Below are 22,369 nucleotides of genomic sequence, written 5' to 3'. Positions count from 1 at the left end.
GTGGGCACGGCTGCGGGCAGCAGGGAAGGGACAAAGTGCTTTCCGTAGCTCCCCATTTCCGAGGCCTGGAGTTCCCTGAACGAGCCCGGCCAGAAAGGAGAGAAGGGAAGCGTTCTGATACGAATCCTCTGCTAGTCTCCAAACTACACCTATGTAAAGGTGTTTTCCCTTTCTAATGATTATAGCCATTGCTTTGCACCAGCAGGAAAGTCCATCTTTCTATCGCCACGGCCACCTCCACCCCAGCCACAGTGCAGTAGAACGTCCTCTGGTGGCATCTCGGAGGGCCAGCCCTGCCGCCGGGTTGCAGCAGATGGTGATTTGGAGGGTCTATAACACCTCGTGCGTCCAAATCATTCCTGGCTCTGGTGAATTTTTATTGAGAGGGCTAGGAAGAAAGAACGGGTTCCCTTTGACTTTGAAAGTGACCTAAGAACCAGGTCAGTGTTGGAAATAATTTCCTTTTTATTTATAATATTTTCAGAGGAGCTTAAAACATACAATGAGAATAGTCCTAATATTACTCAGGAATTTCTCTTAATTGTGTTAATGGAGATAAAATAGAAATGCAAACACTAGACCTCAATTTTTAAGTGAAAACGTAGGATCTCTCCAACACTGGTTGACTGGGAGGGTGGGCTGTGGGAATCTGAAGTCCCACACGCAAGGTTGGTACAGCCTTATAAACGCAGGACCCGTGTGTACAGCCATTGCAGAACTGTGTCGCTTCGTGAGACCCTCGATCTCTTTATAGTAATATTGCGGAATCCGCTGCCTGCAGGTTTGGAGAGGTGGCAACAGGATCTAGCCGAAGAGAAAGAGGGAAACATGACAGTGATTTAACTCCTTCCTCTGCGCCCACCTCAGCAGCCCAGTCTGCTCCTTTGGCGGCTGCGCCTCGGCTTGGATGCAGTGAGACGTGTCCCTCCCATGTTTCCCTTAATTAGGAGGAGGCAAACTTCTATCATTCCCTCGCCGGCTTCGGTTTAGTAATCAGACCCACATGAGTCACGCCAAACACGCAGCCCCCTCCCGCCCGAGTGACAACTGGCCAGCGTACTCTCGGCTGTTGTCCCTTTAAAATTCGAATCCAAGGAGGTAATGATTTATCAAACTTGTCTTATCAAGAAAATGTCAAACGAAGGGCACCTTGCTTTGCACTGACGCAAACCTGGCCTTTCCCAAGGAGATATAGAAAGCGCCTCTCTTGCTGGAGCCGAACCCAGTCTTGTCAATAGCTGGTTTCACTCTCTACCTTCAATCTATTGCCAGTTCCAGACATGGTGAGTGTTTGCTTTGTTCTTTTAAGGGGAGAGGGGGCTGCGAGGGTAGGAAAGGCAGATTCGTTTTGGATATTTCTTTTTGAAATGTTGTGTGCGTTCTGGAAGGCGAAGGGAGCTCACATTGTACTTGTGAGCAACACCTGGGGTCGGAAAGAGGTTTCCGAGGCTGTGGAGCTGAGAGGTTGGAGGTGTCTCCCAACCCCGCTATTCTGAGAACTGTCCTTGGTGCTGAAAAGCCAGGTGCCAGTACTGAAGAGAGCCGCTGTGGGTTCTAGACGCTATTGAGATAAGAATGCTGGCTCGAACTGAGATGCTTAGATTTGGTGCAGATTAAAGAGTTCTGATCTGTGCGTTTGTGAAAGAAGGTTAGACGAGAGGTGTGTGGTTGAGGTGAAGGTAATATGATTATTCTTACCGTATAATAGTAATTATTGGAACTAATATTTACAAAGCCCTGAAAGATAACACGAGGGGAGAAAGTGGATGGAAAAAACACCGCTGGCAGTTATTTTCATTTGAACCTCAATTGGGAGAAAGCAAATGAGAATTAGTCGTGAGTTTTGGTTCCCAAGCCAGTGTAGGGGCATGGATATTAAACTCTTGTGAATAGTTATTCTTGGGGAGTGGGAGGACCAAAAAACTTCTCACGTTCTTTTACATATCTGGGAATCTAGAAATGAATGTAGGTTGTGTAAGATAAATCCAGTTACTACCTTGTGTTTGAAATCTGGTTTATTACTGTTCTTGTGGGGTTGTTGTTACTGTTATTTTGGTCGTTATCCTTATTCTTGCTTTTGGTACCTGGCGGGTGGGGGTGGGTTTTGGAGCGCTGGGATTCGCACAACCGATTTGGCCTCAAACACTCACAGGTGCCAGGGCATCAGCTTTTGTGGCCGCAGCTTGTTTATCGCTTATTAAAAAAAAAAAAAAAAAAGCAATGTGCATTGTTGAATGACAAAGGAAATGGGGCGGAAAATTAAAGAATCTTTCTACAATGGTGATGGGAACGTGGGCACCCTACAGTCGTGATGTGAAATCCAAAGAGGGCAGGGACCTCATGGCTGTAGGGTTATTTCCGCCCTCCACTTCTCCCCCCTCCAAAAAACATTTCTGCATCTTTTCTTAGCTCACCTTCTATCAGGGAGGAGAATATTAGTTTCTTTATGTCATCCAGTTATCCACAAGACGGACAGACTGAGAAATAATGATTACAGTTTTTCTTGGAGAAGGAAAAAAAAATCCAGATTCCAATTTGTTCCCTAGATATTATGTCGGGACCTGAGTTGTGAACGTCTCTATATGTAGATACAGGTATTTTTAAAGCTGCCGTGACTTTTTTTTTTGCACGAACTTCGCATTATGTTTGCAGGATTGCGGTGCTCCCAAGGAAATGAATAAACAACCAGCCAACAGCCTGGAGGCGGCGGTGACGCTGGGCCACCACGATGGCTCGTGCGCACCCAGGACGAGCCCGGAGCAGGGGCTTCCCGCGGCGACCGCCGCGCCGCCGCCGCGTGTGCCAAGGTCCTCTTCCACCGGCGCCCAAACTTTGCATTTCCCCGACGCGCGAGCCTGCGAGGCCGAGCGGCCGGGAGTAGGGGCTTGCAAACTCGGTAGCCCGCGGGCGCCGGCGGCCTCGGCGGCTCTGCGGGACTTGAGCGAGGCGCACGGCGCGCAGGCCGCCCCTCCTTCAGGGGGCGCCGGGCCCGGCAACGCGCTGCATTGTAAGATTCCGGCCCTGCGCGGCCCGGAGGGGGATGCGAACGTGAGCGTGGGCAAGGGCACCCTGGAGCGGAACAATACCCCGGCCGTAGGCTGGGCGAATATGAGCCAGAGCACCGTGGTGCTGGGCACGGATGGAACCACGTCCGTGCTCCCGGGCAGCTTGGCCACCTCTGCCGTCCAGGTAAGCAGGTCGCGCTCGAGCCGCGCCGCCTCCTGCTCCCCAGCCGCGCGAGAGGCGAGCCTGGCCGAAGCGGGTGCACGTGTGCTGATGGGGAGACCGGTTGGCAGTGCCAGGTGATGGATGCGGGAGGCAGCTTTGGGGCTTCGGAAACTCGCACTGCGCTGGGGTCACTAGTTCAGGGCGCGAGGGCTGCAGCGAAGCTGCCAGAGGAATTGCGACCTCAGGACCTGCCGCTACCTGCCCCTTCCCAGCCTCAGGGGTAGCGGAAATCCAGGTGCAGACTCATTAAGCAGTTGAGGCATTTAGATTCTTACCCCTTTCTGCGGAGAGGACTCCCCCTCTTGCTAATGACTGGGTCTTTTTTTTTTCCAAAACAATTCTTAATTTAAAAAAGGAGAAGAAAATACAGGGAAAAACCTGGGGGAATAATAATTTAAGTCCTGTAGGTTTTGCACTGCGAATTACATTTATCACATGAGAACTCATTTGATGAGAGGTGGCTTACATAAGGCCAGTACTGAAGTTTAAGCCTCAGAGCCTATATTTTCCAAAACCTGGTACCTAATTTTGTATATATATTGTTTTTCTTAGAGTACCTCTCTCAATTGTATGAGCCTCAGGCCCCAAAAACCTGGATTCACCTGTGCATTTGATCCTTTACGCTCAACCAGAGGCATGAAAAGCCCACAAAGCAAATCCCAGTCCTGAGTTAGGGATGAGGCAGCTATTCCTGGTGGCCCCCCTCCCATATGGACTTTTGTCTTCTTCCATCTCCCTCCAGTTTCTCTTCCTCCTTCCCTGATTTCTTTCCTCCATCCCCTTTCACATACTTTAGCTCTTCCTTTCCCATTGCCTGCCTTTACGCTATCTCCTCTCCTCCCCTGGGCTCAAGGGCTAAGCGTGTGTAGCCAGTGGTGGGCTCTTGAACCAGAACATCTGCCTGTGTGAGATCTAGGGTGTGTATAGCCCTTCCTAGTTACTCTAGTGTTTGTACACACACACACACACACACCCACGCAGCAAGAGCTCAGCTGTTACAATAACTAGAAATGGACATAAACTTAGGCTTTCCCACTCGCCCTTGCTTTTGGGGTCCGCCTCTGGAGCGTTTGGCTGTGTGCATTAACAGCCAGTGACAGCATGTGCCCAAGAGTGTGACCTCAGGTAGAGGCAGAAAATTTGTTCCGCGTGCCTTGCTTAACCTCCGCACTGCGGCAAAAGGAGCTGGAATCCCCACCCTTCGTAGCCCCGGAAGAATTGAAGTGGGGGGGTGGTGGCTGGAGGTGGTATGTGTGTGCGAGGAATGTAGTGGGGATATTAAAGGTGTTCAGTATAGATCAAGCCCTGCCTTTGCCTATTTTCAGCTCTGCCCATCTTTCTGATTCTCGCCTTTCTGACGCCCACCTCGGCCCTCCTCCTCTCTCCCCAAGACTTCCTTCCCATTTTGGCAGCTGCTTCTTTACCCTCCATGGCCTGTGGAACAGTGTGGGACGTGCCAGGTTGCTAGAATGAGGTGGAGGGTGACTGAGGATGTGGAAGCTGTGCAGTGGCTCGGGTCCCTGGCAGCTTTGTGTGGTGTCCAGGTGTCCGGAACATTTCCCGAGTTTATTTGAGGTGCCTTCACCTACAGTTTTTTCTGCTTTCCAGTGAGGCATTCCAGAACCAGGGACTGCCCCAAGAAAGCATCTTAGTGTGAGCTTGGAGAGGTGAGCTCCAAAGATCCACAGACTGCGGGAGCTGGGGGGTGCCTCAGGGGACAGTGATTCTGAGCCCCTCAGTTTACAGATGGGGACACAGAAGCTCAGCAAGGGCCAGTGGCTTGCCTGGGGTTATCCAGCTGGGAGGATAAAGTTTAGACCAGAACTCAAGGTTTTCAGTGTCCTGTCTCTTTGCATGTCTGTTTCTCCATTCTCCCTGTTGTTTCACCCCCCGGTGTCTCTCTCCTTCCCACCTCCCTTGCCCCACTGCTGAAAGGTGCCCCCTTCAATGAGCTGACCAGGCAGGTCCTGCCCGTAGGCTTTAGAGAAAGTGAGGCAGGGGCTCTGGCTGGCTTCAGGCATTGCAGCTCTCCTTCTGGCCTTAGCATGGGGTCCAAAAAAAGAAAGGGCTGAGTAAGGGGTGTGAGGAATTTTGGGGGGAGGGGTTGGTTAGGGACCTGCTTGCTGGGGACTCTAGGCATGATATTGGGGGCCTGCTTGCCAAATGAACTCTTGGTCATGGGTTGGGGATGGAGCGACCTGCTTGCAATCAACCTACAGTTCAAGGTTTGGGGAAAGCTGCTTGCTGGTGTGATTTGACTGCAGGATTTGGGAAAGAGGGGTTCAGGAGTCTATTTAAGATGGCTCTTCAGATCAGAATTGGGAGCCTCCTGCTGAAAGACTCTCTGCAGGGTTGAAGGGTCAGGGCCCTGCTTGTAGGTGCATCCTCTCTTCAGAATTGGGGTCCTGCTTGCCGATGCATCCTCGGTTGAAAAGTGGGGTCCTGCTTGCTGGGAAGGATCCTCAGCAGTGGGGGAGGGGCGGAATGGGGCCTGCTTGCGGACCTTCTCCGGGGCTGGTATCCAACCATGTGCTTTTCCGCCCCCAGGAGGACGAGCAAGGGGATGAGAATAAGGCCCGAGGGAACTGGTCCAGCAAACTGGACTTCATCCTGTCCATGGTGGGTTATGCAGTAGGGCTGGGCAATGTCTGGAGGTTTCCCTACCTGGCCTTCCAGAACGGGGGAGGTATGGCTTTTCCGCTCTTTCCGCCTGTGGCGGGGCGGGGCGGGCACTTGTGGGTTGGGGGGTGACGCAGAGCCCCGGGACGGGGACTGAAGCTGAGAGGAGAGGCTCAGAGAAGCCTCCTCACACTCCAGTTCGTCCCCTGTGGGCATCCATGTGAAGCCGGAGGGCAGGAGCTATTGAAAGTGGTTGGCACTAGATCCAGGAGGCTTTTATCTGGAGATGGAGCTCAGAGACGAGATGGGTCCCCACGCTTCCTCAGTGGTCCAGCTTGGGGGGCTGGGCCCCGATTCAACTGAGCATTGATGCAGGGAAGTTCAAATCCTAATTTAGCCCACAAGTATTTCGGTATCCGACACACTCCCCGCACCTAAACAACTTTAGAGCCAGGAGCTGTGCGGTCCTGGACACTGAATTAAGGAGGTTTTAAGATCATAACCTGGAAATCCGAGCCTACATAGGGGACTTTGGGAATGGGCGCTTGGGTCGTGCAGAACGCAGGATGCAGGCGAACCAGGAGTGGGGAGATCAGAGGGGCTGGGGGTTGTGCTGTTGAAAATCTATTAGAAGCACCCCCCCCACACACATCCTCATGGGCACAAGCAGGGCATACTCTGACTTTAGCAAAAATCGTTTTGCACAAACGGTTTCCGTTTCATTTGTCCTCACTGGGTGGAAGGAAAACCGTTTCTAAAGGGGGGAGGACGCCAGTGAGGCATGCACCAGCTGCCAGGCCTCTAGGATCCTCTCCTGTACCCACCGAGGAGGGACCTGGCACGTTCACGGTCCCCTTTGCAAGGCGGGGCTAAACTGACAAGTCAAGCCCCCTCTAGGAATAGGAATTTGCACCTAGGATTCCCTTTCACAGCTTCTCAACTGGACCAAGGAGACCAGAGCCGTGCCCCTCACCCCATCGGGTTAAGCAGCTTAAGTTTTGTTTGTTTGTTTGTTTGGTTGGTTGGTTTTGTTTTTTGATTTTGGTCTCTCGGTGCGCTCCAGGCACAAGGACAAGGGACAGATGCAGCGCCACGTGATGATGAAAACGGAAAAATATGTTAATACCCCTCCCCCTAATTCCAAATTAGGACACGTTGACAAGTATTTATGAGGAGTGCAGAGCGTTCGCAATCAGGGGTGCCCCGGAAACACACACACGGGCGCCCCAGACGTGTTACCCCTTGGTTCTCTGCAGGGAGTCCCCGGACCAGGGTGCTGCGTTAAGCTTTACAGTACCAGGAAAGGGGGCGACACTCAGGATGAGGGTGGGAAGGGAATTCCAGTCCAGGGAGCGCGGCAGCTTTGCAGCCCTGCTGCTCTCTCTGCTGGGCAAGTCAAAAGGGTCCGTGCTTTGCTCGGCCCGGGATCTGCGATCTGCAATCTGCGAAGTGTTGGGCTGCGCAGGGAGTGGGACGCTGGGAGGGAAGGCAACCTCTTCCGCACTGCGGCTCTGGGCCCCTTCGCGCGGGTGGAGAGCTCGCTTCCTCCCTCCCAGGAGCAAAAGAGAAAGATTACGCAATCTACATCTTTCTTGAAAACCCATTCAGGAGAGGATAAAGCAAGAGCCCTGGTTTAAAGCAAGAGCCCTGGTTTTGCCCCGGCAGGAAAGGCCTTTCCAGCAGGAGGAAGAGACTAGAGAAAGATCAGCTTTCCTTCAGTGGAGCCCAGTGTTCTGGGCTCTGGCATCTCGAGTCCTGAATTGGTTCTGACTCTGCGACAGAACTCCCTTGTCCAAAGGTCATGGCTATTCCCCAAGCCTCTACCAAACAACCTCAAAGAATCCTTGAGGATAAAGAACCCCAGAGAACCCTCAGGAAGTCTGCGGAGACCTGCCAGCTACTGGTGCCCTAGACTGGGCGTTCTGGGGAATAGACATGAAGGATCAACATCAGGGGCCCTCGGTCTATGTAAGACACCCACATAAATAGTGTCAAGTGCTTAGTGCCTGGGGAGAGGTACTGTGGGAGGACAGAGGAAGGAGGCTTCCTGAAGGAGGAAGCATTTGAGTTGACCTTGAAGGATGGAAGGGACTTCTAATGTGGAGAAGGAAGTTGAGACGTGTGTGATGGCTGAGGCAGTGGGGAAAGGGATGTCCCTGCCACCCGTCTGGCAGAGCAGGTCCAACCCTGGTTGGCAGAAGGTATGCAGGTAGCAAGTTGAGGGCTCCTGGAGTCCTAGCTTAGAAGATTTTAAGGTTTTGGAGGGCTGAGGTGCCAATGAGATTTCACCAAATCTGACTCCAGTAGTGAATCAAAGGTGTGGATTTGTTGAACATTAGAAGAGCGTAATTTGGGGACATTGAGGTACTAGAATAAGAAAGAGAAAAGAAGAGAAAATAAAACTCACCCAGTACACAACCCCTAGTGACCCATCCAATGGGGAACTGAAAAAAAGAATGTGTTTGCAGGGTACCCTTGTACTTTTTAGAGGAGGGCTCTTAAATGTCCTGGGTACCTGTGGTTGAGCTGGAATATCGAAAGCTTCCTAGAGAAAGCAAGGGAGCTTCCTCCCTGAGGGGGAAGGTGGAGCCAGCTGGCCTGGGCCTCCCTGGGCTCTCACCTCCCACTCTCTCTTTCCAAGGTGCTTTCCTCATCCCTTACCTGATGATGCTGGCTCTGGCAGGGTTGCCCATCTTCTTCCTAGAGGTGTCTCTGGGCCAGTTCGCCAGCCAGGGGCCGGTGTCTGTGTGGAAGGCCATCCCAGCCCTACAAGGTGAGTCTCCCCTGCCTTCCAGCTCCCTCAGCCCTCCCCTGCCCTCTGTGGCACCACGTGGCCCCGGGGAGGGAGACCTGCTTCTGTGATCAGGAGAACCCACTCCCAAGATCACCTCTGGCATTGTTCCGTTCCTGGCAGAATGCCTCAATGTCCCTGGTAGACACAAGAGTCTATCCCACTATTAGTGTATCCATCTGTAAGAGAGAGCCAAGACCTAGGTCGCCACCCTGTGCCCAACTGTAAGGATTCCACAGGATTTGGAGGAAATGAATCCCTGGAACTTTTGCTTCCACAGGCTGTGGCATTGCAATGCTGATCATCTCCGTCCTAATAGCCATATACTACAATGTGATTATTTGCTACACACTTTTCTACCTGTTTGCCTCCTTTGTGTCTGTGCTGCCCTGGGGCTCCTGCAACAACCCTTGGAACACGCCAGAATGCAAAGATAAAACCAAACTTTTATTAGGTAAGTTTGGAGATACCTACACTAGGTGAACTATTCATTCATTCAATGAAGACGAATTGAGCACATATTACGTTTGCCAGGTTTTATGCTAGGTGCTGGGGGCACAGAGATTAAAACCAACATCAAATATACTTAATTCTAATATTTAAGGAGCTCATGGCCTAGAGGAGGGGTAATCAAACTTTTGTTTGCTCATGAATAGCTGGAGTGTTTGTTTAAAATGTAGAATTACAAGTCCACCAAATAGTCTGAGTTACTAGATTTGGCTGGGGTCAGGTCCCCAGGTGACTCATATGCACGGTACAACTTGTAAAGCAATGGGGTCTAGCGTCTAGGGGAGTGACGCTTGTGATCCTGGGTCCACACTTCACAAAATGCTGCCCAGTGCATGAGGTAAACATGAGAAGAGACACTTAAACTGAGGACCTGTGATAGAAAGGTGCATAACGCAGAAGACCTAACCGAGAAGAGGGGAAGGCTGCTCGGGGAGGCAAGGCGTGTTCCTGGGGGAAGGCTGGTTCGGGCCTGAAACCCACTGGGACTTGAGGACTTGGGGGAGCTGTCAGCTTGCTGGGTCAAGGGCAAGAGCGTGGCGGTGAGGAGGAGCAGGGCAGAGTGGCTGGCAAGGCTTCTGGTCTGTAAGACGTTTTGCCCCTGATGGTACATGTGTTTGTGTCAGGTAACTTCTCCTCTCTGGATCTCAGTTTTCCTCATTTGAAAAATAGAAATCCTAACAACATTCTTCATCCTACTTACCTCTGTAAGGAGAAAAGAAACGGAGGATATGATCGCAGTTGGAAAAGCGTACAAATAGAAGGTGCTAGTATCAGTTGCCTTTGAAGGTGCTGATCATTTTAATGGACACCAATAAGCAAGTAGTTTCTTCTCTCCCCAGCGGAGCTGTTATTCCCTTTAAGCTGGATCTGGCTGAAGTCAGAATCCTGTGGTCTCTGTATGATTGGCTTTTAGTGTTGGTCCCCCAAACCAGTACTTTTGCCCTGACAGCCTGCACACTGCAGAACTAGGAAGTTACTTAAATGCTTTGAGTGTGTAAGAGAGAAAGATGATCCGTCCCTCCCACACCCCAGAGAGATGCACATTCCTAAAGGCAGTAATTCACACTGGAGTATTTTTACACACATGTGCATGTATGCACACAACATGTCCAGCCTCCACCTTGAGAAGCTTTGAATGAGACTGCAGGAAAGCTAAAGCTGGAGACATGCGCCCATCAGATTCAAACCCAGTGCACCTGAGGTGCTCAGGAATGGGAGGATGGGGATTTGTGGGGTTCCCAGGTGTGCGGTCCACTAGTGGAATGACCGAGAGTAAGTGCCTCTAGACTCTCTGGGCCTCAGTGCCCTCATCCTTACAATCTCCATGCGGACGGATTCTTAACTTAGCGCAGTGGTTCTCAGCCCAAGCTGCTACACAGTAGAATCACCTGGGGAACTAGCAAATCAAGACATCACTTAGGGTCCAGCCCAGACCAATTAAATTGGGCGCTCTGGGGATGGAGCCTAGGAATCTATTTTTACAGTTCCCCAGCTGCACCCAAGGGTAAGAACCACCAGGTTGGTGTTTGCCCACGTCCCTTAATTAAGCTGCCCTTAACCATGTTTGGAATGGAGTGCCCACTTCCTTTGCCCTGCAGTCCCTATCAACTCAGGGTCACCTCTGCAAAGCTGCTGTCTGAGAGAACCCCACTCAGGTACCCCACTTAAGGTAGCTGTTCTCAGATTCACAACCAACAACCTGCTGCTGGAATGGATTCCCAAAAATGCCATTTTGGCAAAGTGCATTTTCTAGGATGTGGGGCTGGAATGGAGAAAAACCTCAAGGTCATAACAGTGCCCTGCCTGTCCTTCCCAGATTGTGTCTGGGACGGAAGTTACTTTCCAAGGGAGTACCTCTTCCAAGGAGAGATGTTGCCTTGATCCAGCCTCCAAGGAAGCTTCCCTGGGCACGTCCCTCAGGGAATCACATGGGTCCCACAGCTGTTCCTCGGGAGGGATAGGAGTTCAGAAACACGTTCTCCTCTGCTAACAATAGCCACTATATTTGTGCAGCACCTTAATAATAATAGCCAGCATTACTTACTACACACCAAGCACCATGTTAAACCCTTTAACTCATATTACCAATGTTAAGATGGATAACAAGCCAACATATGGTTTAATTATTATTTCCATTTTACAGGTGAAAAATCTGGAGCTCAAGTTTATAAAGCTAGCTCTGTGGTAGAGCTTAGATTAGATTTGACCCCAAGTTTGCCTGCCTCCCAAGGCCATGGTCCTAACCACCATGTTAAATGCTCCGCAGCTTACAAAGCAGCTTCATAAATGATGTCTCTGCTATTCCTAATAAGAGCTGTATACGTCCCAAGGGGCAGGTGACATGATCACTATTTCACAGGTGACAAAGTAGATTCTAAGCCTTAGAGGGTGGAAGTATCAGGCCACAAGTCTCAAGGTAGAGCCAGCACAAGAATTTGGGTCTCATGACCCCTGATTCTCTGCTCATCCAGGGTTCCTGAAGGTTCTATTCTATCAGTCCTGGCAGAGTGACATCTGTCCAGTTGTTCCCTAACTGATGTTTTTAGCTGAGATTCTGTGGGTTTAAAAGAAAGTTCGTTTAAACAGTAGTCTGACTTAGTAATTCCACTTCTGGGGATCTATTGTTAGAGGAAAATCAGAGACACAGGTAAGGACTATTCGAGACTGTTCATTGCAGTCACATTTACAATCTAGGAAAACACCGGAAACACTTAGACGTGTAACAAAAATTCAATAATTCCGTGGTTCAAATAAATTATAGTGCATCCATAGGATGAAGTATTCTATAGTCTTTAAAAGTGAATATTCATTAAACATAGGGAAATCGTCAGCATATCGTTAAATGTAAAAGCAGGATACCAATTTATAGTATAATTTCATTTTTACTAACAATATGTGCTGACTAGAAAACATATAGGAAGGTGATACGCAAAATGTTAACTGGTAAACTTGGGGCCATTCTTTTTTTTCTACATTTTCTATCAGGGATGTGTATTTATTTTATAGTCGGAGAATATACATGTATATGTATGTGTACGTATATATATATACACACATATATAGTGTGTGTGTGTATTTTTTTACAGCAAGCTGAGCACGATGACTGGGCCAGGCGTGTGGGTGCAGGGCCCCCCCCCTGGTTTTGTGGAATTTTTTGTCTGGCTCACAATATCCCGGGGAACATGAAAGGCAGAGTGAAGACATTATACAGCTAAGCACCTTGTCGACTGGTATAAACCATAAAAACGATGCAAGCTCTGAGCAGAGAGAGACAATGGACATTTTTCACTCTATTCCCTGGAAACATATGGACAGGCTGGGCAGATCTTATTTCATTCTTAGCCAGTACTTTAAAAGTTTTTGTTTGTTTGTTGAAGATGGAGGTATCAATCCTTTCCCCTCTCTTAGTGGAGCCCCTCCATCTGTCCTTCCCTGGGTTATCCGCACTGGACCGGGGCCAGGTATCCTTTGTGTAAGTATTGATCCTTTGGGGTCCTGGGGTGTCTTGGAAAAGGGGTTGATGGCCTGACTTTCAGAGACATGGGTAGCTTTGTAGCCCCACTGCTCTGCTGGACAAGACCGGAGTCCAGACAATGATGTCCCAGGCTGCCTCCCAAGTGGCCATACTGAGAGAGGCTTGTTTAGGAAATGGAAAAACTCCCTCCCCCAAGGCAGTGTTCCACAAATGACCTTCCAGGCTCACCCTACCCCGTGATAGTGGGTCGCTGGTCCCAGGAGAGGGGGGTAGATTCCCACGCCATTACGACCTTCACTCATAGCAGGGAGGGGTTTAGCCCATGGCCCCTCAGCTCTGCTAGGGACATACTGCCTGGGAGCCCCACCTCGTCATTCAGATGCCAGGACCCTGTACCTGCTCCAGCCATGGGCAAAAGCCCTGGCTCCCTCCACCGCGGAGGCTGAGCGTGCCACACGGTTCTCAGGTGTAGATTGTGAGAGAGGCTGTCTTCCTTAGGGGCATTCAACCCTCCAGGTATTTGTAATGTTGAAGGGCTAATCCATGCCCTGCCAAGTAAGACCAACAACTGTTCTTTGAAATTAGGAGCTAGCTGGGTCATTTAAAATGGGAAGCGCATAACTACCATTTCTGTTTCTGGAACGGCTTAATTTTCATTAGAACCTTAATTCAGTGATTCCTTTTCTCCCTGGTCTTTCACGTGCTTTCATTTATTCATAATTGCCCGCGTAAAGAGAATCTCATTCGAACAGCTTCCAATTCAGCACGATGCCTATCGCTGTTCTTTGTTCAGGGTTGCTGGGCCGCAGAGCTCGCCGGTGACACGGCCCATCGTTCCGTTGCTGGCCGACCCGAAGGCGCAGTGTGCTGGGAAGCACGCCTCTGCCGCCCAGTGGTGGGAAGGGATGTTGCAGGAGGCTTGAGGCTGCAGGGAGCCCTGCTGCAGTGCCTCAGGGACGCTGTGACCTTGCACTGCAGCGGAGAGCGGTGATCCAGAGACGTCCAGAGACGCTCTGTAGGGAAGCTGCCCATGTGCTTCTCAGTGCCAGTTTTGGAAGCAAGCGATTTGACGTTTGCCCGTGTGTTAACGATCTCTTCTGTCTTAGGGGACGTACTTTTGGGCAGGAGGACGAGAAATAACTTCTGTGCTTACTTACAGAAAAGGGCTATGGATGGTGCTTTAATTGTCTTCATTCTGGTCCCTGCTGGGGGAAACAAATGCTTCCTCGGTAAATAGTTGGTAATTATGAGGTGAGAATCCCCCTGAAAGTCTCTGTTATTTGATTAAAGAAGATAATTTTGAGTAAGAAGGCATTTTGAGGACTCTAATAGTGGTGGTTCTCAAACCTGGGAGATCTTGGCAGGAGACATTTGACAGTGTTCATAGACATTTTTGGTTGTCACAACTGGGCTGGGGTGGGGTGGGGGGTGTGTATGTTCCTGGTATCCAGTGGGCAGAGGCCAGGGATGTTACTAATACCCTGCAAGGCATGGACAGAGAGTTTTCTCGTCCCAAGTGTCAGTAGTACTGCTGTTTAGAAAAATTCTGGTCTAAAGGACTAATCAGAGGGAAGGGATTCTTTTAATTACTCTTTTCAATTTTATCCAGTATTCTGAGATATTCTGGGGGAATGTGTGGGAGGTAGTAGATAATTTACGGCTGGCAAGTGGGATTGAGAGATGATGTTGAGGATTACAGATGCTCACCCCATGCAAAGGTATAACAATGGCGATTGCACTACGGCTAAAGTTTTACTGAATCCAGCTGTGTGCTAGGCATTGCATGAAATTTTTCCATTCATGATCTATCTCACTTAATTTGGTTCTTGGAACAACCTTCAAACTAGATACACTATTATCAGAAAATGGAGGCTTGGACAGATTAAGGAACTCATCCAAGCTCTCAGGGCTAGTGGAACTCCTGAACCCATGGTTTTACCCACTTCGCTGTTCCACAGAGGGCATAAATTGGGATTCCATGCACCAGATCTAGGCTGCATGTGCTTTTTTTTTGGTTTGGTTTTGTTTTGTTTTGGTCCACAGTGCTTAAGGACAATTTGGCCTTATTTCCAATGTTTTTTTTTTTTTTTCACACACACACTGTATTTTATTTTTACAAGAGATAAATAGACTGACACCAAGCATTGTACATGGATGACCACAACAAAAGCAACAATGATTGCAATTACCAAACATGAAACACACTCATACTATGTCATAATATTGACATTCAGTCCAGTAATCCTCCACTGTAACAGCTCCTTTACTTTGCAGTGAAAATTGATTTGTATATTCTTTGCCTCTGAGTCCTTGTGGGATTTTTTTTTTTTTAATTCAAACAGAAAGTCACAAAAATTATACTCATCCTCATCAGTTCACTCAGTCCCATGTAATTAATTTTTTTTTCATCTTGATCTTTTGTTAGCACTTTTATGAGTTCATCAGTTTTTCATTAGAGTTCTGAAAATGCTTATTCATTCAGTTCAGCAGTACAGTCAGTCACCAGAAACCTGTACTTGTCAGAGTCTTTTCCATGAATTTCCTGAAGATGAAACCCTTTTATAGGAACATATTTACAAAAGCATCAAAGTACACCCAGAACTGTCTGTAAATGACAGAAGACTTAAAAATGACCATGGTTAAAGATTTGATGAAAGTTCATAATAATGCAGTTGACAAGAAAATTAGTTATTTCTGAGATATACATTTTAAAATAATAACTAGGATTATGACTTATAACATTATACCAGAACATATAAGATTTTTAGAAATTTCATGTAATGTCTGAAACATTTATATTAACATATTTCCATACAAATAACCCAATGAAAGTTTAGTATTAGTTGTTTTGTTTGTTTTTTTATACTGCAGGTTCTTATTAGTCATCAGTTTTATACACATCAGTGTATACATGTCAATCCCAATCGCCCAATTCAGCACACCACCATCCCCACCCCACCGCAGTTTTCCCCCCTTGGTGTCCATATGTCTGTTCTCTACATCTGTGTCTCAACTTCTGCCCTGCAAACCGGCTCATCTGTACCATTTTTCTAGGTTCCACATACATGCGTTAATATACGATATTTGTTTTTCTCTTTCTGACTTACTTCACTCTGTATGACAGTCTCTAGATCCATCCACGTCTCAACAAATGACTCAATTTCGTTCCTTTTTATGGCTGAGTAATATTCCATTGTATATATGTACCACATCTTCTTTATCCATTCGTCTGTTGATGGGCATTTAGGTTGCTTCCATGACCTGGCTATTGTAAATAGTGCTGCAATGAACATTCGGGTGCATGTGTCTTTTTGAATTACGGTTTTCTCTGGATATATGCCCAGTAGTGGGATTGCTGGGTCATATGGTAATTGTATTTTTAGTTTTTTAAGGAACCTCCATATTGTTCTCCATAGTGGCTGTATCAATTTACATTCCCACCAACAGTGCAAGAGGGTTCCCTTTTCTCCACACCCTCTCCAGCATTTGTTGTTTGTAGATTTTCTGATGATGCCCATTCTAACAGGAGTGAGGTGATACCTCATTGTAGTTTTGATTTGCATTTCTCTAATAATTAGTGATGTTGAGCATCTTTTCATGTGCTTCGTGGCCGTCTGTATGTCTTATTTGGAGAAATGTCTATTTAGGTCTTCTGCCCATTTTTGGATTGGGGTGTTTGTTTCTTTAATATTGAGCTGAATGAGCTGTTTATATATTTTGGAGATTAATCCTTTGTCCATTGATTCGTTTGCAAATATTTTCTCCCATTCTGAGGGTTGTCTTTTCGTCTTGTTTATGGTTTCCTTTGCTGTGCAAAAGCTTTGAAGTTTCATTAGGTCCCATTTGTTTATTTTTGTTTTTATTTCCATTACTCTAGGAGGTGGATCGAAAAAGATCTTGCTGTGATTTATGTCAAAGAGTGTTCTTCCTATGTTTTCCTCTAAGAGTTTTATAGTGTCCAGTCTTACATTTAGGTCTCTAATCCATTTTGAGTTTATTTTTGTGTATGGTGTTAGGGAGTATTCTAATTTCATTCTTTTACATGTCGCTGTCCAGTTTTCCCAGCACCACTTATTGAAGAGACTGTCTTTTCTCCATTGTATATCTTTGCCTCCTTTGTCATGGATTAGTTGACCATAGGTGCATGGGTTAATCTCTGGGCTTTCTATCTTGTTCCATTGACCTGTGTTTCTGTTTTTGTGCCAGTACCATATTGTCTTGATTACTGTAGCTTTATAGTATAGTCTGAAGTCAGGGAGTCTGATTCCTCCAGCTCCGTTTTTTTCCCTCAAGACTGCTTTGGCTATTCGGGGTCTTTTGTGTCTCCATACAAATTTTAAGATGATTTGTTCTAGCTCTGTAAAAAATGCCATCCAATGTTTTAAAATGGAGAGATTTCATGTAAATATCCGGATTTTCTGCATCTTTTATCAGGACACCTAGAAAAGCATGGCACTGATTGGCTGGTAAGTTGTCCCTCGGTATTAATGGGATTGGTTCCAGGAGCCCTTTCAGATACCAAAATCTGCAGATGTTCAAGTCCCTTATATAAAATGGTGTAGTACAATGAAAACAGTATTCAGCCAACCGCCATTGAAATTTCATTCTGTGGTTGATTGAATCCATGGATGTAAAACTGCGGATACGGAGGGCAGACCGTACTCTCTGTTTTGCCACCCCTTTTTACCCTCCATTTTATATCTTTGTAATTTGTGTCACCAGCCTGGCTTCTGAAGGTGTTTGAGTTTATGTTCCCTGCTCTCTGCTTCCCAGTAAAGTGGTTAAGAGCATGGCCTCCAAAGAGAGAGTGACTGTTGGCCTCCTGATTCTGTTGTGTGACCTTGGCAAGCAACCGCACTTCTCTGTGCCCAGTTTCTTTACCTGTAACATACAGATAATAACAATACCTACCTCGCAAGTGTGGTGTGAGGTTCAAATTAGTTAATGCATATGACATTTAAAATAGTACATAGTAAGTGCCATATAAGTGTTAGTTATTGTTGTTATTATTACTTTTCATTTCTTTATAAATTAATATCCTTTGGCATTAATCCTGGTGGACTCTTTATCTAAAATATCCATCAAGTGATCATAGAAACATTGTGATGTGGTCAGAAAGGCTTCAGTATCTTCCTATTTCAAATGAGGATAATCATAGGCACCTCCCAGGTCTTCTGAGGCTTCCACAAGATAATAATTGGTAAAGCGTCCAGCACAGTACCGACATGCTAAGACTCACCTGCTTAGTTCCCTGTTCCCATCCCAGCCTAGGTCAGGCATTCTCAACCTCAGCACTGTTGACATCTTGGGCTGGATAATTCTCTGTTGTGGGGCTGTCCTGTGCATTGTTGGATGTTTAGGAGCATCCCTGGCCTCTGCCCACTAGTTGCCAGTACCACCCTGTTCCCCAAATATGACAACTAAAAATGTCCCCCGACATTGCCAAGTGCCCCCTAGTGGACAAATTCGTTCCCAGTTGAGAACCAATGTGTTCAGTCCTGTTGCAGGCTCACGAGCACGTGCGAGTGTGCAGAAAGCACATGGCACACGTATCTTAGGGAACTTCTGTATGTCAGCCGTTGTGCCAAGCAGTGGGTTCAAGCTGGGCTTATTAGTAAGCCTTCTGTGGTAGAGCCCTTCAGAAGTTTTACTTATGTCTGATTAAAATTCATTTCTGCAAGCCATTTATTTTTTGTGGAGTCATAACGATCTGGCTTTGAATCCTGATTCTCTTCCTCATTAGCTGTGTGATTTTGGTAGAATGACCTAACCTCTGAGCCTTTTTCCTCATCTGAAAGACGGAGGCAATAGTACCCACAGCACAGGCTGTTGTGAGCCTTAGGTGAGATAATGCATGTAAAGTGCTTGGCGTGTAGAGAGCGCTCCAGAAATGAGAGCCGTCGTTGCCGGGACCGGGCACTGCTGGGGGGTACCGGGGGCTCTGGGATTAATAGCACACAATTTTGGGGTTCATCTGCATCTAGCTTTGCTCAGTTAATACCCTCGCAAAGTTACTCTGCAATATTTGGCAAATATGTTTGGCTTTTGTTTTTAAGTTGCTAGAGAGATACACGTGTCTATTTTCTGTACAGATTTCACTGTGTTTTCGTTCCATCCTCTCCTAAACAGATTCCTGTGTGATCAGTGACCATCCCAAAATACAGATCAAGAACTCAACTTTCTGCATGACGGCCTATCCCAACTTGACAATGGTTAATTTCACCAGCCAGGCCAATAAGACGTTTGTCAGTGGGAGTGAAGAGTATTTCAAGTAAGATTTTTAAAAAACTTTTCTAAGAGAAACCCAGTGAATTAGTGACTATCCAACTTGTAGACTAGAGGGATGGGTTGCCTCCCTCTGTACCCTCCCTACCTACTCAGATGCTCAGGGAGGAAGACTTTTTCCCTGGTCTGGCTTCTGGGAGCGGGTTATTGTGCCCTGTGGGCCTGGAGAGGAGAGTTGGCTGAATGCTGGTGGGAACAGAATTGGTGCTGCTGTAGTTCATGATGTTGATGCCAAAAACATTGCAAAACCTTCCTCCAATGTGATCTAAGCAGACCTTCAGCTGACTAGGTTGTTTTTTGTTTTTTCTTGTTTTCTTTTTTTCCTTCTGCACTTGTAAGGGGAAGAGAGACAAAAATTCAGGAAAGTCAGGAAACAAATCATGATCAGTGATTTGGTTTAAAGAAGAACTAATTCTTTTCTTTTTTTTTTTTAAAAAAACAGTTCTGTCTTAGTTTTATACTTTCTTCATCCATTTTGCCAGACATTGGGGATTGAGGTTTAGGGATTTAGGAAATCCTCAGCCACCACAGGAAGATTTAATAACGTTCAGGGAATTATTTCATAAGGGAGGTAGATGGAGACAGAGTTCAACAGAGAGTAGATAATGTTCTCTAGCTAGGCCTTAAGTCGGGGGTTGTAAACTCAAATGTACTTGGGGGCAGGGAGGAAGAGGTAAGACGATAGAGAATGGTGGGGACTGTGGCTAACGGGAGGGGAGGTCTGCCCAGTATAAGGGAGGGTGCTGATGCTCAGCTCCAACTGACCCCTGTCTGATGGGAATGTGGGCAGTGCTGCCAGAGCTTCCATTTTACAAGAGAAGTTGGAAATAAAATAGGAGTTTTTATGTGTCTCTCCCATTTTAAATGTTAGCACACTAATTCAAATGAAACACTGGGGTCATGTAAAATGCATGTATCAGGGGGCCCCTGGTTTGTGGCCTTTACTTAGATAGTAGGAAGTGGTTACTACTGTTCCCACTAGTTCTTCCAAGCTTTCTCTCCTGTGGACTAAGAGGGCACATAGATGTTTCCTGTAGAACAGAAGGGGCACTTAGGCTGAATGAAGAAATAACCCCCTTTGAAGAATACGTAGGACCAGTGAGGGTGGGCCTTGATTCACCCTGAACTCTGAGAAAGGAGTCTGACCTCGTGGTGGGCTGAAATCTGATCACATAATCCATGTGGTCAGGTGTATTATAAAGTGTTTTGCAAATCTGCTTTTGGTGGCTTTGCTAATCCTCTGGGACCAGTCTTAGTTTCCAAGAGGGAATGTTATCAGGAGCTTCTTGGGGCCCATCCAATATCCCTTATTAAATCATGGAGTAGTTGAGATGGCCAAGGGGCCGTGGAATTGTTGGCTAGATGGCCTACCCATTGTGGGGTTGGGGGTCCTTTTCAATGCTTAGAAGTATGGTCCCTAAGGTTTGGTAGCCCAGGCCGGTTCCACCCTTGGTGACTTCTACTCTACTGTAGAGCCCAGGTTGCCCCAGCAGTTGAGACTAAAAGAGCTCCAGGTTGCTCTCGTGAACCGCAAAACAGCCTCTCACAGTGTCGCTGGCTAGCTGGCCGGAGGGGTGCTGCCCCCTTCGCTTCCCTCAGGAGGTCAGGACACTCGGCCGTCATGTCTGCAGTCCAGTAGAGTCTGGATGCTGGCTGGCCCTTGGTTCAGGTCACAGAAAGACACCCACCTGCACGCACAACACTTTCATCCAGGCTGTGTGACTTTATTACGGAGTTGAGGGGATCGTCGCATCTGGCGTCATGACTCATGGTCTCTGAAGCTGCTTCCTCTCCCCGGGGGTGAGGCTGGCTGCTCGTCCTCTAGCCAGGGATGCGGGCGTCGCCACCTTCAGCTTACACACAGGTGCCAGCAGCCGCTGCAGATGAGCGCCAGCCCCCTTCTGTTTGCGGCTGGTTGTCTGTCTTCGAATATGTTCCTTGAGTAAGGCCCAGCCAGCCCTGCTTTTACATTTCAGCCAACCTCAGCCCTGGGACATGCCCATCACAACCTGAACTAAAATGCACAGCAGCATTTTTAATTCTTTTACCATAATGACTCTGTACTGATATTTTTAAATTTAAAGTTGTACAAAAACTATTGGGATACATTCTCATAAAAGAGTAGAACAACACAGAAACACACAAAAATCATCCTTGACAGTTTAGAGTTTCTGTTAGTGATGTGTCCTTATGTAAAGACAACAACCTCCATAATGCCCATTCCGGGGGCTGCTACACCAGGACCCCCGATGCTGTTGGATTTGTTGCACTGCTCCTGGGGCAGCTCCAGATGACGGTGGAGCTGACATAGCCTTGTTCAGAGCCCACCCAGGGCCATAATTAATTTTTTTTAAGTCGAAGTATAGTTGAATTACAATATTGTGTTAATTTCAGGTATATAGCAAAGTGATTCAGTTACACACACACACATATTCTTTTTTAGATTCTTTTCCCTTATAGGTTATTACAAAATATTCAGTATAGTTCCCTGTGCTAATACAGTAGGTCCTTTAGGGCCATAATATGTATTTTTAAATTTATTTATTTTATTTATTTATTTTTGGCTGCATTGGGTCTTCGTTGCTGCGTGCAGCCTTTCTCTAGTTGCAGTGAGCAAGGGCTACTCTTTGTTGCAGTGTGGAGGCTTCTCATTGAGGTGGCTTCTCTTGTTGTGGAGCACGGGGCTCTAGGCACGCAGGCTTCAGTAGTTGTGGCACGTGGGCTCAGCAGTTGTGGCTCGCGGGTTCTAGAGCGCAGGCTCAGTAGTTGTGGCGCATGGGCTTAGCTGCTCCATGGCATGTGGGATCTTCCCAGACCAGGGCTTGAACCCATGTCCCCTGCACTGGCAGGTAGATTCTCAACCACTGCGCCACCAGAGAAGCCCCTTTAGGGCCATAATTAATTAAAAGCAGGGTAAATTCAGTGGGTCTCACCGCAGACAGCTGTGGGAGGGAGCCCGGATCAGCAAATCCCTCACAGCCTGATCTGATCAGGTCCCTGATGGGGAGGGTGGGGATGCCGGGATTTTGTCTGAGGCTCTGCAGGAAGATAAAGCCTGCAGACTGTCACCTCCGCCAGCTCATCCTTCCCCTCCTTCCTCCCCTCCCTTTTCTCTCCTTTCAACTCATAGGTACTTTGTGCTGAAGATTTCTGCAGGGATTGAATATCCTGGCGAGATCAGGTGGCCACTAGCCTTCTGCCTCTTCCTGGCTTGGGTGATTGTGTATGCATCCCTGGCAAAAGGAATCAAGACCTCAGGAAAAGTAAGAACTTGTATTTATCTGAGAGAAAGCTCTGGGACCCCCAGGGCTGTTTGTGTCACAGAGCAGCCAAAGGGCACTGGGATGAGAGTCGGGAGGCGTGGGTGGAATTCTGATTCGTCCCTGAGTAGCTGTGAGGCCTTGGACAAGTGACTGCACTGCTGTCTGTAAAATGGGATAATAATGCCTTTCTCCCCGGGA

The 22,369-nt window shown here is 47.6% G+C and overlaps 1 protein-coding gene across 1 annotated transcript in view; it reads left to right on the top strand.

The window, feature by feature from the left end:
* The first annotated feature begins 2,622 nt into the window (after positions 1-2,622).
* Positions 2,623-22,369, top strand: part of SLC6A5 (solute carrier family 6 member 5) — a 58,798-nt gene continuing 39,051 nt past the window's right edge. The window contains exons 1-6 of the mRNA XM_082342535.1: positions 2,623-3,189; positions 5,776-5,914; positions 8,489-8,620; positions 8,919-9,092; positions 18,753-18,894; positions 22,039-22,171. Coding sequence (XP_082198661.1) covers positions 2,674-3,189; positions 5,776-5,914; positions 8,489-8,620; positions 8,919-9,092; positions 18,753-18,894; positions 22,039-22,171 — 1,236 coding nt within the window. The 5' untranslated portion in view covers positions 2,623-2,673. The remainder of the gene's footprint in view (positions 3,190-5,775; positions 5,915-8,488; positions 8,621-8,918; positions 9,093-18,752; positions 18,895-22,038; positions 22,172-22,369) is intronic.

Source organism: Balaenoptera borealis, assembly GCF_965194805.1.
Source record: "Balaenoptera borealis genome assembly, chromosome: 11".
In the NCBI taxonomy this organism is placed as follows: Eukaryota; Metazoa; Chordata; class Mammalia; order Artiodactyla; family Balaenopteridae; genus Balaenoptera; species Balaenoptera borealis.
The sequence above is the reverse complement of the archived record's forward strand: the minus strand, read 5'-3'. Positions and strand labels throughout refer to the sequence as shown.